The sequence below is a fragment of the Diadema antillarum genome, unplaced genomic scaffold (genome assembly GCF_040938485.1).
Source record: "Diadema antillarum isolate AM-2024a unplaced genomic scaffold, OU_Dant_1.0 seq00000803_RagTag, whole genome shotgun sequence".
Classification (NCBI taxonomy): Eukaryota; Metazoa; Echinodermata; class Echinoidea; order Diadematoida; family Diadematidae; genus Diadema; species Diadema antillarum.
This window is the reverse complement of record NW_027271685.1, coordinates 432,649-450,915: the sequence shown is the minus strand read 5'-3', so window position 1 is coordinate 450,915 and position 18,267 is coordinate 432,649. Positions and strand designations below refer to the sequence as shown.

Here is an 18,267-nt window from a genome sequence, read left to right as displayed (position 1 = left end):
CGATGTTTAAAAGAGAGCATGTCGAGACGTCTGGGAAATCACTGTTTCGAGAAAAGCGCCCTAAAAGTTCTCCTTGCGACACAATCACGATCAAGGGACACGCAAGTCAGTATTCACCTTCGGACAATAGAAGGTAAGCCCTAGCAACCCCTGAAATGCTCATTCAAACACAGCGTCGGCGGTCTCCTCACCAACCAATCAGTGACCAGGATGCCAGGAGAAGCGGCTGGGCATAGCGCACCCCGCCAGCACGCACCAGTGAACTGGGCAGTGTGCGAGCTTCACGCTTCGGTAAGCGGCAAGCAGCAAACTGACCAATGAGATCACTTTGGTCGTTGTTAGGGGCGGAGCCTATCTGTGGCGCTTAATCCAAATGTTCGAACCAGTTTCTGCTTCGTTGAAACGCCAAAAAAAATGGCCCAGAAAAACGTTATTTTTTGGTCTTTCCTTTCACCATTTTGCTTCAAAATTTCGACAGATGATAGAAGATATGTCAGACTACAATAATATGTCAAAATCAGAAAATCGTAAGTTTTAACCAATTTTGATGCTCTGACTTCAAACTCGATTTTCACGGCTTCGACCGTGCGCGACTTTAGGACCCTTTTGTTGTAGCGGGTCACATATTTTCTCCCAGTTATTCCCATTCATTGAGAGTTAGGTATGCTACTGATCAATAGATTTTGTAATTTCTGCCTCTGAATGCATGCGTCTGAAAGAAAAGGTGAAACACATTTCAATTCTGTAGTCACTGGCAACCAGTAGCAGGGAGATAAATGAAATAAACCTGGCTGATCAAAACAAGTGCATACAAATCGATAGAGACTGGTAGGCAGTGATGCTTAAAGGACAAGTTCACCCTCATAGACATGTGGGTTGAGTGAATGCAGCAATATTAGTAGAACACATCAGTGAGAGTTTGAGGAAAATTGTACAATCTGTTAAGAAGTTATGAATTTTTGAAGTTTCTGCTCTGTCACGGCTGGATGAAAAGACTAGTATAGCTCGTGATGTCACATGAGTACAACGATATAAGGAAAGAATAAAGAAAATTCAACATATTTCCATTTTTCTCGCAAAATAAAAGAACACTCGACTTCTCTCTTTCAGAAGGCAGGGGGAATAATATTACCCTTAACATACGTCAGTAGCAAGTCGAAGAAATGTGCACTTTATTCAAAAAGTAAAGTTTTGTGAAATTCTCTTTTTATTTTCATTATATAGTTGTACGCATGTGACATCATACACTGTAGTAGTCTTCTCCTCCAGCAGTGACTGCGCAGATACTTAGAATATTCGTAACTTTTGAACGGATTGTCCAATTTTCCTCAAACTTTCACTGATGTGTTCTACTAATATTGCTGCATTCTCTCAATCCTTATGTATATGAAGGTGGACTTGTCCTTTAAGATACAGCAATGTCAAAGTACAGTGGACTCCCATTATAACGAAGTCCTCGGGACCGGCAGTTTTCTTTCATTATACCAAAGTTTTGTTATAACCGAACAAATAAATAATAAAAAATATAGAGTGGATAATGTTGTGGCCGGAATTTTTTCTTCGGTGTAACCAGAATTTCGTTATAATGGGAGTGCACTGTATATCCAGTGCTCCATCGAATCCTTATCTATTTGCCATCTGCTTGTTTCTGCAGGTTGTTCACCACAAAGAGACCACAGACGAAAGTCGTCACTGCCCGGGCACCATACGAATGGGACCAGGTAAATTGCATCAAGTTAGTGCTTAGTGTTTGATTTGAAATCTCTTAACCCATCGAGGACGAGTCCCGAGTATACTCGGGCAAATGTCTATGGGAAATACGTGTTGTAGCAAAATCAGTCCGTCCTAAACGGGTTAATGATTTCTGCACATTGTTTTGCATCTCATTCATTTTTGAAAACTCCACAAACAAGAAAAAGTTCAAAAGATTCATGTCACTTGATTTCCCTATAAATGCAATTTCCTGTCATGGTTTTCTGACTGGTTCATGGTGAGAAATGATAAACTAGACGTTCTGGGCATCATTCGATAATTGTTTCACTACGCCGCGTAGAAATGAGTGGTGAATGTGTGCGTGATTGCAGCCATAAAAGTAAATTCATGATCCCTGAAGCCATACATAGAACTTTTGGACCTTGGGTAAAAAAGGTTGGGAGTCCTTTATTCCTTTTTAAGCAGCAGCTGTATTTTCTTGTTTTTATCTTCTTTTTTCGGGCAGTAAACAGAATCTTGTAAAGCCATGTGAATTCATGACGTCAGTGGATTGCTAATCATGTATATATATCTATTTTAATCCTGCGTGACAGGCACAGGATAAGATGGAATCAGTACAAAGCTGAATCTTCCTGTCACTGAATTCTTCATCAAGTAAAGAAAAAAAAAATTTTCAGGTGCATGAAAAAATTTTGCGAGGAGCCAAGATTCGCGAATGTACAATGGCAAAAGCCTGATACCGTGAATGTGTCTGGTTTTACTGTAGTCCCAGGTGCCAGTGACAGTATACACGTGTAGCTTGGAATCATTGACAGTCATCAGCTGCATGCTACTCATACTGATAAATCTCACCATAATACTAGGTGGAGCCAGTTTTGTATATTACGACCACCAGGGTTACCTCTGGCTACGTGGTACAGTTGATATGTGATGCACCAGTGTTAACAGTGGAACAAAATGATTTTAAGTGTATTCATAGAGCTTTTTTTTTAGGAAGAATATGTGTTCAGACACTCTTGTAGTTGTATTATTAGAGGGATGATTTCTTGAAAACATCATTCAATACTCATGTGCGTTCATCGGTTACAGAAAATTGTACGCGGCTCCGTGTGGTTCCTCAGTAACTCTTGAGATACTACTATGGGCATGTATATAAACATCTCCACTTTGGGTGCAAGTTAGATTGTAAAACCAAGAAGTGGTAACAACAACAGCAGAAGTAAAAATTGATTCCATTTGCCTTTTTTCTTTTTTCTTGTTATTCAATGCTTTCCTTTTCTTCCTTCCTCCACTGTTCCCTTGCACTATCCTGTGATGATCCACCTGCCATTCCTTTGGTGTCTGCTCCAACTTCTCCACCCCGCCCCCATATCCCTTTCTGCCTTCCCTTCACGACTTCAAATCCATTCCTCTATGCCCCTTTTTTGCATCTTTCCTATTCCCCACCCAACTCTTGCTCACCTCCTGTCCAACCCCCTTTAACCACCACGCCCACCCCTTCTTCCCCCACGATCCAACCCAAACACACCCATTTTCACTTGTTTCCTTTCCCCTCCCCAATTCTATTCCACCACACCCTCTCCTGTCTTCTCTTATTACAACACCCCTTGCTCTACCGTAATCAACCTGTTGGTCACCCATCTGTCCACTGATTGGCCCATCTCCACCCTTTGCCCATCCCTGTGTACCCCCCTTTACCCCTTCCATGCTCCTCTCCTCTTAAACACACCCAGCTGGAGGAGGGTACCATCATGTCGACACAGCGGGAGGAGCTGACGGAAGCTGACTTCCCCATGCTCTACCAGTTCCACAACGGCGTCTTCCTGGAGGTTGATGAGGACACCAACGAGGAGGAGGACAACATCGCCAGGCTCAAGGAGCATCTCGCCGAGCTCTACGACAGGGCGAGCAGGTTGGTAGACTCTCGCATCTGGAGAGTCCATGCACAGTTAAAACATGGGAGGAGGATAGTTAAACAAGTATACAAATGATACGCAGGTCTGAGTGCATCAATGTGCACAATGTTATTATGGAAGGTAGCCCACTTAGCTTCACCTCGTGGTTGTAGACTCGATTCTATAGTTGATGCATGTACACAATTTATACTGTTGCATGAAAAACGTGCATTATATGTTTTACAGAATGATGGACAAATGTTAGCCAGAAATCAATTTGTTTAATAATTCATCCTGTACTTACCAACACACAGCAGATATACTGGATGAATGGCTTGCCATCCCTTGCTAAGTGTGCAAACTCTTGTTACACATGCGCAATAGCATGTTCACAGAGGCTATTGCCAATGATCATGCTAATTACTTGATACCAAACGCATCACCAGTAAAAAAATCAACACACAACTCTTGACCAATGACATGGCAAAATTTTCTGGACCCATTCTGAAATAAAGTTTGCCACCAAAGAACAGTGACGAAAGAGGGGGCTATTGAAGCTATGCAATACTCGGCAAGTAAGAGACAACCATTTGGCCGAGTGGCTGAGTCTCCCTATTTAACAAATGCAAATTTGCATCCCATTGCATTGACCTTGGCACAACTCCCAAGACACTCTCCTTGTTTTCTGTACAAGTATGTGTATGTTACTGGTTCAGCACGCAGTGCAACTGGTCAGTCAGCTTAGCCCTCAATTCTGATTTTCTAGACCAAATATTTATTTTTCTATCGTCCCCAGAGTAAAATAAAGTTGTCAGTGTGAAAGTATGATTATCAGAGGACATCTTGTATACAGGAAGATTTCTCATTTGTACCTGTGAGAAGATGTATTCTTGACTTGAAAAGAAGTTTGCATTGAGAACACTGCTGCACAGATTTGTAGTTGTCCTAGTGGTGGGGTATGCATAATAGAATGTAGTTGCGATAGAGTTAAGCACGTTCCTATACATAAACATTTGAGTTGAATATCCTTTAACTCAAAGCAAGTTCCTAAATGTATTATATTTGAGTTAAATATCCTTTAACTTACAGCACATTCTACAGTCCAAGGAGTGACTTGTGCAGAGTTTGTGCGATATGATTTTTTTTTTAAATATCTTTGTTTTGTTTTGTTTATTTCAGATCCAACGTCCAGTTTGAGAAGCCGGTGAAGTGTCTACTCTGTGACGTGCTGTGTTTCTCTCCCAGAGACCTCTTCTACCATCTCCGCAACACCAAGCACATCAGCGAGGAGCAGAACCTGGAACCGCCCCCACTGGTCTGACCGCAAGCCCAGTCCAGTCCAGACCAGGGGACTTCTCTCTCTCTCTCTAGGGTCTGGTCTTAGTCATGATCAGACTTCTTTCAGAGACTATCATACCAAAGGTGTGCTACTCCCCTGCCGTGGGGTGGGGTGAGATGAGAAAGGAGGTGCGACGGAAGAACAGATATCGTCAAAGAACATTTGAAAGAGCTCATTTAAAGTCGCATTTCCGGTAAATGCTGCAAATTGAGACTTCTTGGAAAAACCATTTCTGGAGAAGAGCTACACTACATCAAATTTGTTTCTCTCTCTATCCCTCTCTCTGATGTGTGTGAACAAACAATGAAAAAAAAAAGAAGGAAATCAATGTTGACAGCTCAAGCATTTTTAGGGATATATTAGTTTGAGTGAATGGATGAGGTGCAGATTTTCAAGGAAGATGGAGACGAGGGAGGAGAAGAGAATGGAGAGCTCCCCCGCGGCGGACTTAGGTGAACCTTTCAGTATCACATTCCTCGTGTTTGCTCCTGCAATGAGGAGAAAAAGAGACTACAGTGTAAGAAATGTTTGTTTTGTTTGCTCGTTTATCATGAACATGGGAGCAGCTGAGAGAGAAAGAGTCTGGAGCAGCAAACGGCCAAGGAGGAAGGAAACTTTGGAAGATGAAAGCAGGAATTGATCCATCGTCACATTCGCGGCCAACATGGTGCTGACAAAATAAAATTGAAAATAAAGCAATTTTTTTTTTTTTTGTACGCTACAAGGAGTACACTTCGAAATGATCATGAAGGATGAATCAGCCAGCAAGAAAGAAGAGGGAAAATGAAAAATGAAGAGTCCATGCCAGTTATACAGGAGGAGGGCCGGTAGGAGGTAACATTTTCTAGTATTTGTGATGAGGTTCTCACACAGAAGTTGGGACAACATTGTGATGATTGTATATGTGTATATAGAAAGACATGTAATGTATACATTGTAGGCTGACTATCTTTTTCTTCACTCCTTCTTATATGCCGCTTTCTGGCCGTCAGGGACCGTCCATCTTTTGTGAGATTCGGCAGTTGTCGGGAAGACAGGATATTGTTTTCGCTGTTGAATTTTCATTCGCTTTAATATTTTGTTTGAAAATGGTTTGAAAATAAAATTGATCAGATATTAAGTGTCAGGGAACGTGACAGTAAGAAATTTACCTTTTGATCAGACAGGGAGAAATATATGCCATTGCCATTGATTGGACAAGATTCTGTCAGATGGGGCATATAAATATTGCCCATCAGATCTGGTATCTACATAAGTTGAACTGGAGGGAAAGCATGCGCCATATTGTAGTGTTTTGCAAGATTTAGATCAAAGGGAATGCTAACCTTTTCATGTGGATGTTGAAAATCAAGAGCACAACTTGTTCTGTAGGGAGTCTTTCCTGATTTCTGCTGTGTAAATTATATTGGTCTTTTACAAATGTTTGTGCCTGTAGCTGACCAATTAGCAATAAAACACTTTCCGAGCCAAACTGATGAAGGATTATTAGGTGCTCTTTGATTCTTGTGTTTCTTGCCATTCCTAGTTATTGGAAACTGTACAAAGCTTCTGTACAGTAACAACGTCAAACGATACAATAGAGAATAGTAAACCAGCGGTGCCCGCATCTTTTGATAATGTCATGTTCAACATTGCATCCAGGTCTTGTCACACAGTAAATAGTTTTAATCCACTGGAAATATGTTGTTCGCATCTTTGTCTAAGTGTGCTTGACTTGACAGGCACGTAATAATGGGAATGCTCTGGGTTGAATTTCAGTTCGAACGAGAAATTTGAGGCACGCAGTCAATGTTAATTTGTTTTGGGTTGTTTTGGTGTTGTTGTTGTTGGTTTTTTTTGCAAGCCATAAAGCATGTTATGAGCCAGCTCCTCATGTTTGAAAGAAATCGCAAACTTTTTGAATTTTACTATCTTCCGTATGGTGTGCACCAGGGAGTAACCACTCCTTACTTGCATGCTTGAGTGTCAAATAATTTCTCTCATCTGTTCTAAGAATCTGAATCATGGCATTATCAATCAGAGAAGCAGACATTTCTTGCAAGGTTGGATATCTACTGTATGTTTACAGGAATTTAACATTCATATCTGTATATGCAAGGGAGGTAAAACAGACATCAAGAACAAAAATGCTTTTTGAAGTTACTTTTGATACTTGTGTACTTGGGCAGATTTTTTTTTTTTTTTTCATAGTGAATTGTGTTAGAAAGAACACAAATAAGTTAATGTACCGAAATATATTGTTTTACATTAAAATGTGTAAAGCTGCTTTTGTCTTAGTCATTGGTCATTTCTCTTTTCTTCTTTTTTTCAATCACAAGTTGTTGTTGATTTGTACTATATAGCTACAACAAGATTGACAATTCGCTCCAGAAAGATTAGGACTTGAGCAAATCAATCTCTTGTGAGGTTTGATGATTATGATATGGTTAGCACTGTGTCATGGGTATCTTCTGGTGCCACTGCGTCCAACCAGGAATACATAACACCGGTAATGCTAATGTCTGCAGATTTAAGATATACTACTGTTTATACTCTACAGATTCAATTTCAGGAAAAAAAGGAAAACAAAGAAACCTTCCTGTTTTCCATGTAATAAATATATTTTCTTGCTCATAGGGAATTCCGAATCAGTTAAAAGTTCAAATGAAAAGTGAAATTTTACAAGCCCCACAGTGAATATTTGTCAAATTAGCTGAAAAATTTGGTAAGTTATGAAATTGCATATTCATATCAAGTACTTAACTGTTTTGCACAAAATAAGCAAATTTTTAACATTTCATAACTTCTTACTATTAATCTGCTTTTGATTGATTTTCACTGATGTGCTTGTAGAATCTTACTCTTTCTTTCCAGGCTAATTTTTGACTGGTGCAGAATTCCCCTTTAAGATGAAGCTATTAAAAAAATAATAATAGATATCGTAAAAACACACTTGTGAGGAGACCCTGTTATAACAAGCTCGCTTACATCAAGATGCCACTTTTAACGAGGTAAATTCAGCGGTCCTGATTTTCCATTACTGTAATTAGCCATTCTCTTTTTTAGTACATTCACATCAAGGTACTGGTTGTAATGAGGTATAATAGTTGGTTCCAGCGACCTCGTTATAACAGGGTTTCTCAATCTGTACTTAGCAGCTTTGTAGCCAGGCAAATATAACCAGACACACATACTTGGATATTGACCGGGGACATTCTCACTGTCCCACGGCTGTTTGACATGAGGGCGACATAATGGGAGACACACAAAGGTATGCTTTGAAATCGACAGAGCTTGATTTCATACTCACAATTTTATTTCAACCATCTCGTGTGCATGTATACAAACTCATTATTTACACGGATATACCTTGTACAAGATCAGGAAAAAGACAATGCAGAGACAAAAATTGAAGAAGCAAAAACACACAGATTTTTTTTTTTTCTTGTATAACATGCAACAAAAAGAAGCATTACTATCAACACATTTTGTATGGATAATTATAAACACAATATTTTTTTTTCAATGCTCTGTACATTTATTATAAAATCAATGAGTGAAAACAACGACAACTAAAAATATCATGCAGCACGCACTGTACAAAAAAGTAAACACTAAAAAAAAAAGTGTTAGAATTTACTTTCACTCTTCTTTGTGGGAAGTGAAAGTTGATGGAACTTTGCATTTGAAAAGGTGGGGTCTTTCAGTTGAAATACCACAGAGATTTAATCAAGACCGACAATCATTTTTTGATAGGCCCAGAAGTTGCATACTTTTTCTTCACATACATGAATTTGTTGTGATATCAATGAAAGAAGATAACCCAAGACACGGATGACCCATTTAGATTATTTTCTAATCACATCTGGTAAAAATAATAATAAGAAGAAGAATAGAGAAAAAGATGATGAATACCAAAAAAAGGGCCCAAACAGAGAATATATAAGAATGCAATCTTCATTGCTGTTGTTAGTACCTTATGAATGACATCACAAAGAATCCCATATATCCGCTGTAAATCAAATTAATCCTTGGTATTATGTACCAAAGTATTGGCCTATTAAGCCTGAAGTTGACAGTACTATATATAATTTTTTTTCCCATTTGATGTCTGGCGAATTTTGGGGTGTAGAGGGCTATTTCGCCAAGGAGCTTCTCATCAGTGATGTGGTTTACACATCGGAAGGAAAAGGTGGTGTCTTCGTCATAACAAAAAGGAAAAATATTGTACACATTGCAAATAATTTAAGCATGAACACAGAGAAATAATACACTGGACTTGGCCGTAGGATCACAATTACAATCAATTTTGTGCTTTTGAAGGAACACACATCACATTTAATAACTCAACATTTTTTTTTTGCTTTTTTTTACCTTTATTTTTTGTCAATGACTCTAACTTCTACTTGAGGTAAACATTAACTGTACACTGGCCCACACACGGCGAACCAAATACCTAGAAAATAAAAATTAGTACTTTTGCCAGCAAAGCACAAAGATACGACTTTGAAAATTGTACAACTCGAGGTCTTAGCTCATGGGATGAAAAGAATTAAAGGGACATGTTACACACCAGGCAGGCATTGTATAGGAAGAGTGCAAAACGGGCTGCGTTGGACCTCATATTGAGACAAAGACTCAAGTCCCATTGTATCTACTACATGGTTTCTGCATGAAGATCATACTGATAACAAAGTCAATAATCACACTATTATATGCTTTCATTTTTCTTGTTTATCATATATTGTCAAGTACACAAAATAACCAACTCTTTTTTTTTCTTTACTTCCATTAGCCCCGTGCATTTTGTATTTGTGCGCAAGAATACTTGTTTCGTGTAAACATATACATGTTCTTTTTTTTTCCATCCGGCATTTCCTGTTGTTTGTACAAAAAAAGTACAAGGAAAATACATTTTTCCCCATCACTCCAAAATTCACACAAACTATGAACATAACATTGGCTTGTACAGATCTATGTTGATTATAATAGTTATTCACATAGAAACATATACACATTTACCTTATAATATATATATTTATATATATATAGATTTATTTATATAGAACTTTTCTGTAATATCTAGTTTGTGTATCTGATGCGATGTACGACTGCGTATTTTACATCTTTGCGTTGACTCTTTTTTTTTTTTCATTTTGCTATTGACTGTGATGCGGCAACAATTGAGAGAGAGAGAGAGAGAGAGAGAGAAAGGAGGCAGAAATAAGTCTTTAACAAAAGTCTTGAACATGAGACTGTCTAGAGAACAGGGAGGATCTAGCTACTAAAGTACCCGGATGAGAAACCCACATGGACTTCACTGAGCGTGAGGAATTGTAGGAGACAGTTACATACTGGGGTAATACAAAGGGTCAAAGGCAGGACTGAATTTCTATGGTTTTTTTGTTTGTTTGTTATTGTGGAGGGGTTTCTTTGCTGGGTGGGGTGGGGGTAATTTGTGATGGGGGGGGGGGGTGTGGGTAGAGGACAGGAAGAGATGGCCGCATTGCAGAATGGTCAGCTCTGGCAGATCGCCAGCTAGTAATGAAAAGTTGCCATCTTCTCTCTTAAGTCGCATGGTGTCACAGCAAACGTACATGCATCATGTCACCTGCAGCGGCAACAAGCTGTGGATTAGAAATACTAATTTCACAAAACGCCTTCTCTCTTTTTCCCCCAAACATGGATGGGGTGAAGTCATGGTGTCTTCTCAGCTTCCCAATATCATACACGCACATAAGTCAGTGAGTAGGGAGTCGGGACAGACGAGGAGTCACAATGTGAAAGGGGTCAAACAAAGCTTTTGTCTCAAAATCTATGAACATTTATGACTATAAATATACATGAAATTGAGGAAAAACATATCCACATACATACTTTGCCATTTCCGGTCTACCACACGTTATCGCCTATGTAACCTTTCATGTCCTTTTTTAAACAAATCTTTCTGCACCTACTAACGTAATTGGCTGAATGATTTCGTTGATTTTTATTTTAACACCTGTATCTCACTCTGAAGGCAGTCTGTCACAATGCAGATCACGTGAGTGGTATCATGAATTGGAAATCATTTTCAGCCATTTGATACCAAATTTTGCTTTTGCTCTTTTTAACCACAAGAAAATTGAAGAATTAAGGGGCTCCCCTTTCAAACACAGTATTGAACGCCTGAGAAAAATCAAAATTGCTCATTTGTTGTTGTATGACTCCTGTCTTTGCCTGGTGTGAAGATGCTAAGCAAATATTTCATGATATCCTCATGATCTGCCGGGTTTATTTATCAAAGAGACGAACTAACATTTTTTTCCTGGAGAGACGAAAGATTTAGAATAAGAATATTATTCACTCTTGCATCAGTATGCGACCAACAGTACAAATAATAAAATCAAGTGCATATCATATTTAAAGGTGTGGGCTGCATTTTTGAGATAAAGCAAAGTTCATCAATAGGATGTGCATATTCAAGTTGCAGAAAAATGGCACAGTCCTCACACAACTGCCTTTCGATATTTTCTGTATCACAGAAACACAACACTGGAATTCCCATCAAATGGTGATCTCATTGATGATGACATTTACTGTTCTGAAAAATGAGTCTCTACTCCATCCTCTGATTTCAAATGTTTTTTTAATCATCATTATTATTATTATTTCTTCTTTTTTGGGGGGGAGGGGGGTGGGTCTCAACAGGTCAATCTTGCTCGAGAAATTTCTACACACACCTCTAGTTATCGTCTCCATCATCATCATCATCCTCTTCTCAATCCCGGTTCTCGACCGGCAACAGAGGAGATAACTTTGGCAGCAGCTGCAGGAGTGTGTCTACAATATATTATCCTCCCCCCCCCCCCCACTCTCCTCCTTACCCTCCCAACACATATGGCCCTGTTCACACCTGCATTTTGCAAATGTGGTAGAAACTGACGATGTGAACGCAATCGCTATCTATCTACTTCACAACTGCAGCCCTATGTAGTGTTATCTTTGTATGTTTTTTTTTCGTCGACACGTTTTCTGCAAAAGGCTCGGCAACTTGGCCACAGACACGCACAGAACAGGTGCAAATGCATTAGACACTTCTACAAAGTAAATATATCTCTGTGAATATATGTATGTATGTATATTGTTGGGAGACAGTCATAGAAAGCTGCATCATACTTTGTGTAGCTGAATGAGTGCTAAGCTGTCAATTTGTCAATTCATCCAGCTGTTTGTTGTGAAGATACACACTTCCATATCTTGAGAAAAGAAAAGCAACGCAAGAGGCATGATTTCTATATTACAGAGTGCTCAGAAATATTGAAACATCTCAACAGAACTGAATAATGTTTTTGCCTTACATTTTGCAATGCTACATCTGCAAGCACTTCTACTAACCTACAGTTTGCCTTTTAAAGGTATATTTATCCATGTCACGTATACTGTAGCACAAGGCACTTTTTTTTTCTTCAAAATGAACTGCAGCATAATTAATCAACACGAAACCAGGATGGCTTGTAACCTTACTTGGATGTGAGAAATTCACACTGAAAAGATAAGATCTAGAAACAGAGAGAGAGAGGGCACCATGTATCTCGACTCTAACTCTATGCAATCTTGTGGAACTAAGAATATAAAAGCCAAACACAAGAATGCAAAGTTGTGCCATGTACTCAGCATGCTATTAAATGACACTTTGTAGCATCTTTACACCAATCCAAGTCAATCTATGTAACAATCATTTGTCTCATTCAACTTTTGGGGGTCTGCATATTGAAACACTGCGTTTTCCTTTGTTAATTACACAGCAGAAGATGTCACACAGACCTAGGGCCCGATGTGATCGAGGAAACTGTCCAAAGCCAAAAATTGTGGACAATCTTGTCATTGGAACAAACTCTCATTTTCTAACCTTTGAAAAAAAAATCAATGCATATCACGCTCGTATCAAAATCTGTTGACTCACAGCAATGTTGGTAACTCTTGTAGTCTCTGTGTCACTCGATGGTTTTCAATTTCTAGTTAAATTTGTGAAATCAATTCAGAGTCTCTACAGCTTAAGTTTCATCGCATAGCTTGCAGTCTGACATAATTAAATTGTCTTACCAAAGGGTAAAAAAAAAAAATCATATCACTACTATCTTGATATGTCATTGCAGCCAAAATGAATGCCAATGTGGAAAAATGTTTTATGTAGTAAACCTTGACTGTTGAATATCTGGGCCCTTAACGTGCTTGGTTAGCAGCCAAGAATTGCTGCAGGAATATAAATACCTAAAGCAATAGAATCAGTCATGCATGCAACACAATCTGCCAAGACTATGAGCGACTATGAACCTGGCACGTTGGGCGCGTGCTGGAAAAACGTGCACTTGGCACGCGAGTGCACACGAGACGCAAGTACACACCAGAATGGCACGTTCAGGTACAACACGATGCGCTATTGGTACTGCCACATATGATGTGGGTAATGACCCCAGTGATATTCTAGGGTAATGACCCCACTGATATTCTAGGGTAATGACCCCAGCGATATTCCAGATGGCTTTCACACCCCAACAATCAAACAGATTGGATTTACCAGAATATTAATTTGTTTGGGCAAAATAATTTATATTTAGTACAAGTACTTAAGAAACACACAAAAAAATAAATAAAAGAAAGACACAATGATTCTATAGCATTGGGACACCTCTCATTTTTTCTTGCATAACTGGTACTTTATAGTCAGTCAGTTGGCTTTGTATCCTCTTTGCAAAGAGCCTATGCTATCCCATATTCTCCAATCTTATTGTGTTAATTCCTGTGCAATATATGACACACAAGGTGTACTCTACTCACAAGCTGCATTACATAAGCTACACATTCTCTTTTTTCTTTAAAATTTCACCGCTTACACCATGGCTCTACAGCCTGTCTTATCTTGGCTTTCATCAAATGAACAAATTGCAAGCAAAATCAACAATTTCTCTCTCTCCCCCTAACATGCAGCAAAACTGGAAATCAGACAATATCAATCATGTCAATTATATGTCTTTGTTGTATTGTCACAATGTGCCCTTTGAATGCTGTTTAGGTCCTTGAATCACAGTTAAAGCTTACAATCTCAAGGACCCACCAGTTGGCATCATATTCTGTGCACATTTTGCAACTCATTAATTCCTAATCTCCCCCCTCCAGCAGTAACCACTACTAAAAGATACCAAACTACAGCCATGACCCCCCTCCCCTCCCCCTCCCCCCCCCCCAAAAAAAAAAAATACCCAGAGGAGCATGCTAAAGAAAGGCAGAATGAGTCTGTTGCCACACCAGGCCATACTTTTAACTGCTCCCTTTGCCGTTCTTGTGCTGACTTATAACATTGCATAGATCACTGGAGGTGAATGTGCTTGCTGTAAACAGAGAGCGGGGGCATCATGTCCATGAACTCAAAGACACTAAACAGAATTTCATCAAAGATTTAATGCATACCTTCACCTCGTAATACATTTACATGACAATGAACCTTTCAACAGGCTGGTTTCTTGTTGCTTTGCTATGTTTTTGTTTTGTTTTTTTTTCCCACCCACAAATTGATTTGATGTGTAGAGGAGTGCGCAATCCTGGCATGATCTGACTGGTTTCTGACACGCAACTTCCGTCATGTTCTACTAACAAACGACATCATAGCCTACCCTGCTAGTTTGCTGGAAGTTGGCGGATTTCCACAGAATGGACGAACAGGCAGTCCAAATATAAAGAAAAAAAACCTGTGCACCTCAACACATTTAAAAGCACAACTTTACAGACATGACAGGTGTTTGACACAATTGATGTTTTGTTTTTTAGTCTCAGATGGACATCCACGATGGCATACCAGGAATATTCATTGATTGTTGCCAACGAAGCATCTGCAGGAACACTTTTTGTCTTGATTTGTTACGATTGTTTATTTGTTTTGTTTTATTATTTTAAGAAAGCAAATTACCTGGATCTGTGCTCTATGAACATGGTATACAATATTTACAAGCCTTGCCACTTTAGTCTGTCAACATTGACACCATCTTTGCTTTATTTGTTTGGAAAAAACAAAACATGTACTTATGGAACATGCAGCCCATATTAAACAGCTCTCCTCACTTCTTATTGGACAAACAACTTTCCATTGTTTTTAATCCCAAGGGGGTAATCTTTGATGGCAGTAATGTGATGGGGTATAAAAAAAACAATATAGAGAAAGGCGGATGAATGTCAACTAGTTAGTCTCTGTTGAGTTCTTTACAAGTGAGACTGGTGGAGGTGTTTTGATCCCCCTAGAATTGTAATGGCTGCTGGAGTGCACAAGTTTCTGGAAAGTTGTTGAGGCCTGTGATGGGGCCAGTTTGTCCATTGACAAAGCCCCTCCCGGGGGCTCCCATGGGTGAGGAGAACTGCTCGGCCTGCCAGTCGGAGGCCGTGAGTGTGGTACTGGTACAGGAGATGGGGTTGGACTGCTGACTGAACCCGGGCATTGGCGCCACGGCGGGGTGGAAGGACGGTGGAAGCGATTGTTGGATGGGTTGCGCCTGCTGCTGCTGTTGTTGCTGCTGTTGCTGCTGCAGTTGCTGGGCTGGAGTTACGGTGGTCGTCTGTCCCATCAGACACGCAGCCAGCAGTGAGCTCTGGCCGGCTTGGGTGGGAAAGCTGTTGGTGCTCTGCTGCTGAGTTGCGTGGGGCATCCCCAGCGGAGGGCTGCCCTGCTGGAAGGGAGCCGATTGCCGGGAGAACCCATTCTGATGCTGTGTTGGGATATGCTGGTAGTTTTGCGGAGGACTGTATGCACCGTTGGTTTGGAAATGTTGCTGCTGTTGTTGCTGCGGATTGCCGACGACAGCATTCAATTGCTGCTGAAAGTCCAGGTTTCCCAAGTCAGCAATGTCAACATGGTTCTCATTGGGCTGCAGCACAGACCCATTCTGTTGTTGCTGCTGTTGCAGTCCATTTTGTTGCATACCATTCTGAGCCATCCCATTCTGAAGGATGCCACCCTGCGGCAGGCCATTATGTGGCATGCCATTCTGCTGCAGTCCATTGGGCTGTACGGCACCATTTGCCATTTTGAGCTGCATCTGCTTACTGGCAATCATCTGTTGCTGCATGGCGTGGCGTTGCAGGAGCTGTCGCCGATGCTCCTCTTCCAAGATCTGCTGCTGCTGCCGGTGGCTCTCAAGGAGAAGCTGCTGCTTCCGGAGGAAGTCCTCCTGCAGGATCTTCTTTTGCTGCTGCTGCCGTTGCAGGAGAGTTAGGTCGTCATGGTTGATGCGATTATTGTTGATAGACAAGTCCCTGCCAACACCCACGTGGTCCTGCATCAGTGACTCTACGGTTTCGACGGCGGTTCTGGTGGACGGTGTAATTGGTCCCAATAGGTCAGAAACGTTTTCAACACCGTTGCTGATCGGGAGGCGTAACTGATCTGGGATCGCGGAGAGCTGGTTTAGTGAGAGTGGGTTGATCTCTGCCCCTGTGAGCAGGGCCTTCAGCATTGAATGCATACTCTTCTGGCTTTGATTGGCTAGGTCCTGAATGTCTAGTTTGGACATGCCCTCTGTTACCCCATGTGAATCACAGGGCTGCGTCTGTGCTTGAGTACCATTGCTGACGGGTGGGATAGACTGTCCATTGCATGTGGGCGTGACAAAAGACGGCGCCGCAGCAGTCGCATTTGAATACTGAGGAGTGGCGGTGGGTTGGGCCGCTGAGACGGAGGGGCTCAAGGTAGCATTGTTGAGGGCAGCGGTCACTTGAGGCCCCACGACCTCACAAATGGTTGCTCCTCCAGAGTTCTGACTTTGTACACCATCACAGAGGGACATGTCCCCAAGAGTGTCTGAACTTTTACCAGCCTGTGGACAGCCAGCTGGTGACGCATACTCTAATGAAAAATCAGCCAGATCAGCTGGCAAAGCACTACCAGTCCTTGTGTCTGACCCTACCACTGATGAAAGCAAAAATTGTTTGATAGTCTGATTGCTCTCCTGCTTTAACAACTTGTCCGTAATTGGTGGCTCATTGAGCAAATTCAAGAGGATATTGTTCGCGGGACTTTTCAGTTTGTCGGGGCAAAACACGTCATCCTCTAACCACGACATATTGGGACTATGCACCTCCGCATCAGGACACAGGCTAGACGTTGTGCCGGGGCTGTTCAAGATCTGGCTCAAATTGTCCGGACTAGGCACAGTAAACGACAATGCCGAAATGCTGAAATTTGCTTCCTCCGCTGAAGGTAAGTCCTTTTCACCAGTGATCTCTAACAAATTCAGTAATTCGCGCTCCTCTGCCTCACCAAAGCTGCTGACACTTTTGCGATCCTGCGACGGCGGCGAGCACACGGAGCCCGACCCGCTGCTTGTCATGGAATCCACGTCGCTCGCGGGAGAGTCCGCCTTCATCACTTGCGAGCATGGCACGTTCCGGGGAAGCACCGGGTCATCGTGGTCAACAGCTGTCGAACAACTTGCCCCCACATTCACCATGCTGTCATCACACTGCATTTCGCTTTCCTTCTCCTCCTCCCCCTCTGCTTTCACGCACACATCCATGGGAACAGCGGCCTCCTTGTTTTCCTTGGCCGCCTTTGACTCGCGCACAAGATCCTTGAAGGAGACCTTGCTGGATTCGTCCTCTGGTTTGAGGATCACCTGGTTCTCCCGCACCGGCTGCGGCACGAGCTTGGCCAGGTCCTCCTCCCGCAGCTCCACAATCTTCGGGGAGGACAGATCCTCAGAATCCGAGCAGGATCCGATGCCCATAGAGCTGGGCGTTCCCGGTGTGTGGGGCGATCCGCAGTCAGAGTCGCTCAGGGATCCCTCAAAGCTCTGCTGCATCTGCTCCATGAGAAGGTGCCTCTCTCCCTCATCCTTCCTGCAAAGGGGAAGGAATCAAAACTCATGGAAGACTAGAGTATTTCAACACAGTGACCACATGAGATGGCCGGCTTTACAATCAGTCATTGGCAGTAAACAAATAGACAAGCAACATATTCTCCTTATATAAGTCAAATATGTCTGCCATGGCTTGAATTCTCCCCTTTCACTTTGTTTTTTTTTAAAGACTGTTAACCCTTACTGTGCTTTGGTTGATGATTAACACAGATACTTGGAAGATAGCTATCAATGAATAGAGACTGCCCAAACCCCCACCCCCAATCCCTTGGCTGCCTGTTGCACTGAGGCACATTCCTAAACAAGAGTGGGCTTGCAAATCTACACCGAGCTCAAGTTTGGATCTTTTACTGAACGCTGATGGAAAAGCTTGGCAGCTTGAGTAAGTGTCAGGCTACGTAAATGGTTACGAAAGAAAGCTGAACAATGGATTATGCTGTCCTGTCTGTCATTGCTA

General features: G+C 41.4%; 2 protein-coding genes across 2 annotated transcripts in view; one reads left to right on the top strand and one right to left on the bottom strand.

The window, feature by feature from the left end:
• Positions 1-4,929, top strand: part of LOC139739529 (ATP-dependent RNA helicase TDRD9-like) — a 38,563-nt gene extending 33,634 nt beyond the window's left edge. The window contains exons 34-36 of the mRNA XM_071650127.1: positions 1,655-1,721; positions 3,447-3,625; positions 4,788-4,929. Of these exons, the coding sequence (XP_071506228.1) occupies positions 1,655-1,721; positions 3,447-3,625; positions 4,788-4,929 (388 nt within the window). The remainder of the gene's footprint in view (positions 1-1,654; positions 1,722-3,446; positions 3,626-4,787) is intronic.
• A 9,246-nt stretch (positions 4,930-14,175) lies between these two features.
• The window catches only part of LOC139739541 (uncharacterized), a 187,551-nt gene continuing 183,459 nt past the window's right edge, over positions 14,176-18,267 (bottom strand). The window contains exon 11 of the mRNA XM_071650139.1: positions 14,176-17,790. Within this exon, the coding sequence (XP_071506240.1) occupies positions 15,198-17,790 (2,593 nt within the window). The 3' untranslated portion in view covers positions 14,176-15,197. The remainder of the gene's footprint in view (positions 17,791-18,267) is intronic.